This window comes from Priapulus caudatus, unplaced genomic scaffold, assembly GCF_000485595.1.
Source record: "Priapulus caudatus unplaced genomic scaffold, Priapulus_caudatus-5.0.1 Scaffold304, whole genome shotgun sequence".
Taxonomy (NCBI): Eukaryota; Metazoa; Priapulida; class Priapulimorpha; order Priapulimorphida; family Priapulidae; genus Priapulus; species Priapulus caudatus.
Genome location: NW_014577365.1, coordinates 44475 through 48405, shown reverse-complemented (window position 1 = coordinate 48405; position 3931 = coordinate 44475). Strand labels below are relative to the sequence as shown.

Below are 3931 nucleotides of genomic sequence, written 5' to 3'. Positions count from 1 at the left end.
GTCTGTCTGTCTGTCTGTCTGTCTGTCTGTCTGTCTGTCTGTCTGTCTGTCTGTCGGTCGGTATGTCTGTCTGTCAGTCGGGCTCGTAGGGTCTATGTTCCTTAGGGTACTGCCGGAACGTACTCTGGGTACGGTCCGGTATACCGGGACGTACCCTAGTAAATATTTGATATGGTTAGGGTTAGGGAGTAGGTGTAGGCGACTCCCTAGACTCGTTAGTGGAGTAGGCGAGGTACGGTCCGGCACATTAGATAGTACCAGGGTACGTACCGGCAGTACCCTGGGGGACATCAGCGTGAGTCGGTTGGTCGGTCGGTCAGTCGGTCGGTCTGTTAGTCGGCCGGTCGGTCATTTGAGGGGGGGGGGACCTGTATCTGTATGTGTGTATGTGTGTGCGTGCGTGCGTGCGTGCGTGCCTGCGTGCGTGCGTATGTATGTATGTATGCATATCCCGTCCACTGCCTGCTGCCACGTGGAATTGCATGTCTACCTCCATATAGTATTGATTTATGCAAGATCAATATGCGGTCGTAACTCCTTAGAGCCACTCGACAAGAAACGCTTTTCTGGCAGCAATGTTGTAACAATGCAATTACAAGAAAAGTTGAAATTGAAGGGCACTAATTTTCCACCGTGACGTGTAGCTTAAAGAGCCACAGATGCAGTAATAGCCCTCACATACGATTATGTTGAGTTACCTACAGACGTGACACGAAAAATTACGGATTCCACACGTTCATGCAAATTAAAGGATTTCTCGCACACTTCCCCTTAGCGCCATTGTCAAGAATCATTGATTGCTTTCATTGTCGTGAAGTTCTTGAAATGCCATGATGAATGGTAATAAAGATTTTACTATTACTAACATAGCTCCAACGATGAAGACAAAAACGCGATTTTAACAACTTCTACTGCTCCTGCTACCACCGCTACTCCTGCCACTATTACTGGAACCCCATTCCCTCACCGCTCTTCTCTTACCTGTGCAGTGAGGTGTCGTTTGCACTTCGCCTGGGATCGAGGTTCAATGACAGCACGTGCAACGTCGAGCAGACGCCTGACCGCGCCGTGGTAGTGCGCTACAGCACCGACGGTGGCACCACCTGGCGGACGATCTCCGTGCACGACCCGGCGGAGTACTTGACGCCACGCAGAGTTGAGCTGAATCTTCCGGAAGGTGCGAACGCTTGATCGGCGTCTGCAAGCGAGAAACACTCGTGCGCGCCGACTCCGTAATTTAATCTGGCGATCACCTGCAATGCCACTCACGATGTTACGATTAACGCATTTGTTTTACGATCGACAGGAAGTAAAGCGATTAAAGCGAGTAATTACTCTTAATGCGTGTTAATGCATGAGTATGTTATTAAATTAACCGATGGCCCATACGTAACTTGAGCGTAACAGATCAATTTAATTGCGAATTAGGTACTACCATTAAAATTGAAATTAAACCTTCGTCGCTTAAAAATAGACGAGTTAAAAATAAATTTAATAAGTAGATTGCGTAAGTAAAAGACAGTGATCACATTAATTGCTATGATGATGCCGTCGTCGTTAAAGCTTAGCACGAACAAGGATGAGAGTACGTCTGAACTAGGCGTCACGATAATTTGCAACCAAACATGTCTGTCATGAACTTTTTTGCGTTTTTTTTTCAAGTCATATATTTCATTTGTAGTAGCCAGGTCTATTTTCAACAGTTGTCCTTTATTCTACCCATAACAGTCGTACTTTTCACTGGCGATGGAGAGCTTGCAAGCTCATGTTCTCACTCCCCAATGTACCGTCAATTAATAAATAATTATTTTGCATTCGTCTAGGCGCCAAGAAGTACCATTCCCAGCTGTCCTGGTGGCAACCAAACCACAGTGGCCGTCATCGTGACCAGTGGGCATTGGATAACGTAGAAATCAGACCGTGAGTTTACGCTTCACAAGACTCGTATTGCCATCCCGCCGCGTCGAAATGTCACCGCAAATGTCGCGGCGCGAGAAACTCGGGTCATTGTGCCCTCATCTTTCGCTGCAAACACTAAACGTAACACTCCTAACCTTTACTCGCTCACTTTGCTTTAACTTTCTTTTTTTTTCTCGCGGGTCTCCCCCTCGTCCTCGTTGTAGTCACTGTCCCCAATTCATCGTACAGTTTACTTTAAAATTTTGTCCTTAATTCATCTTACAGTTCGAGGCGGACGGACGACCAGCGGAGACAGCAGCAGATGACGGCCGTCTCTCAGCCTCCCTACACCGACAACTGCCCGCCGCCAGGATGCAAGGGTCGCCGTGGCAACGCCAGGAGACGCCACAAGCGAGAAGTGATGAGGCGGCGAGGAGGGGGATAGATCGCAGGGCGGCGACACGTCGAGACAACATTATTCAGGTTGCGGGGCACCACATGCATGTTCCAACATACCTAGAGTAGCATGGGCGCAATAAAATAAGGAATACGTGTCATGACAGTGACGGCTGAGTCAGGCGGTCGTCTGCTGCGGCCCTGAGGTTGCCGCGAACATTTGCGTGTGTTGGTTACGCGATAGGAAGATGTCGTGAGAGTCGCACCTGTGCCATCGTATTCACACCCATGTCATCGTTGTCACAAGGGTCACTGCGGTCCCACCCGTGTCACTGCTGTCACACCCGTGTCACCGATGTCACACCTGTGTCACCGCTGTCACACCCGTGTCACCGCTGTCACACCCGTGTCACAACTGTCATGCTTGTGTAACCACTGTCACACCCGTGTCATCGTTGTCACGCCAATATCATCGTCGTTACACCACAACGTACCGTGCCCCAATTGACCAGTCCCATGTATATGGACACGTGATAGCCATCATGATAGCTAGTACTTTTCATGGTTAGATGGAGTTATCCATTCTTTCATGCTTCCTCCATAACTTAGTTAGCATGCATGATCACCAGAGCAATCTGTCTTCTGATTTCCTATGTTTCCAAAGCAAGCAGTTTCACGTTTACCCGAAAGTTCGAAATGTTGCGCCTGCATGTGGGCGTCGTCATACGAAATATGTAAATATTTTGTCTGTTCAGTTAGTTTCTATTCAACGTAATTGATCAAACGGTCAGGATATATTAGTAGTACCGCCTGATCGCTTATATGACGTTACGTTTTAGATGTTATTGAACGTTTGTGTGATGATATCCGATGGACGAAATAATTAATAACAGTTGTGTAGCAACGAAGACTACTATGTGTGTTTCTTACAATATGTTGTAATCACACGGTTTATGTTATACGCCATTTGATGAATACGTAATCAAGCACATAAATGCGTTTAGTAAACAAAACTGTAGAGTAGAGCATTATTGTCCTTTTTTTATGATTAAAGCTGTTGTGAAACGTATTTTGGTGAGGAAAAAATAAATAATCCGTATTATAACGAAATAATGAAAGGTACGAAATTCTTATACCTACTTGTCTTAATTGCTGCATTATTTAAAACGTGACAGTAGCTTGCCTACTCCAGCCATCTGCTTAGTTTATTCTTAGCTGGCATAGTGAAATCCTTACTAATGATAGGGTCCCCACAGCCCTTGAAAGTCCTTAATTTTACCTTTTGTCCTTGAAAGTCCTTAATTTTACCTTTTGTCATTGAAAGTCCTTGGAATTAAACAGGTCCAAGTCCTTATATTATGTCTAATGTCCTGGAAATTTACATTTTTGACCTAAAATAAAAAGCAAATCTTCAGTGCTGATTATCTGACTGACACTATTCCAAGTCTTCGATAAAAATGTTAAATTTAATCCACAATTCACATGTCATTGTCTGTTAATGTACTCTACCAAAGTAGTTTGTTTTGTCCCAAATTTTTACGTGCAGGTGATGTAGGGGTCTAGACTATAAGTTCATCATTTTAATAATTATTTATTACTGTGTTTAATTGTGTCAATATGTGTGTATAAAAATACA

General features: G+C 44.9%; 1 protein-coding gene across 1 annotated transcript in view; it reads left to right on the top strand.

Moving 5' to 3' along the window:
- The window catches only part of LOC106808779 (reelin-like), a 14856-nt gene extending 11443 nt beyond the window's left edge, over positions 1-3413 (top strand). Inside the window, exons 7-9 of the mRNA XM_014811630.1 lie at positions 990-1177; positions 1824-1920; positions 2185-3413. Of these exons, the coding sequence (XP_014667116.1) occupies positions 990-1177; positions 1824-1920; positions 2185-2344 (445 nt within the window). The 3' untranslated portion in view covers positions 2345-3413. The remainder of the gene's footprint in view (positions 1-989; positions 1178-1823; positions 1921-2184) is intronic.
- The last annotated feature ends 518 nt before the right edge of the window (positions 3414-3931 follow it).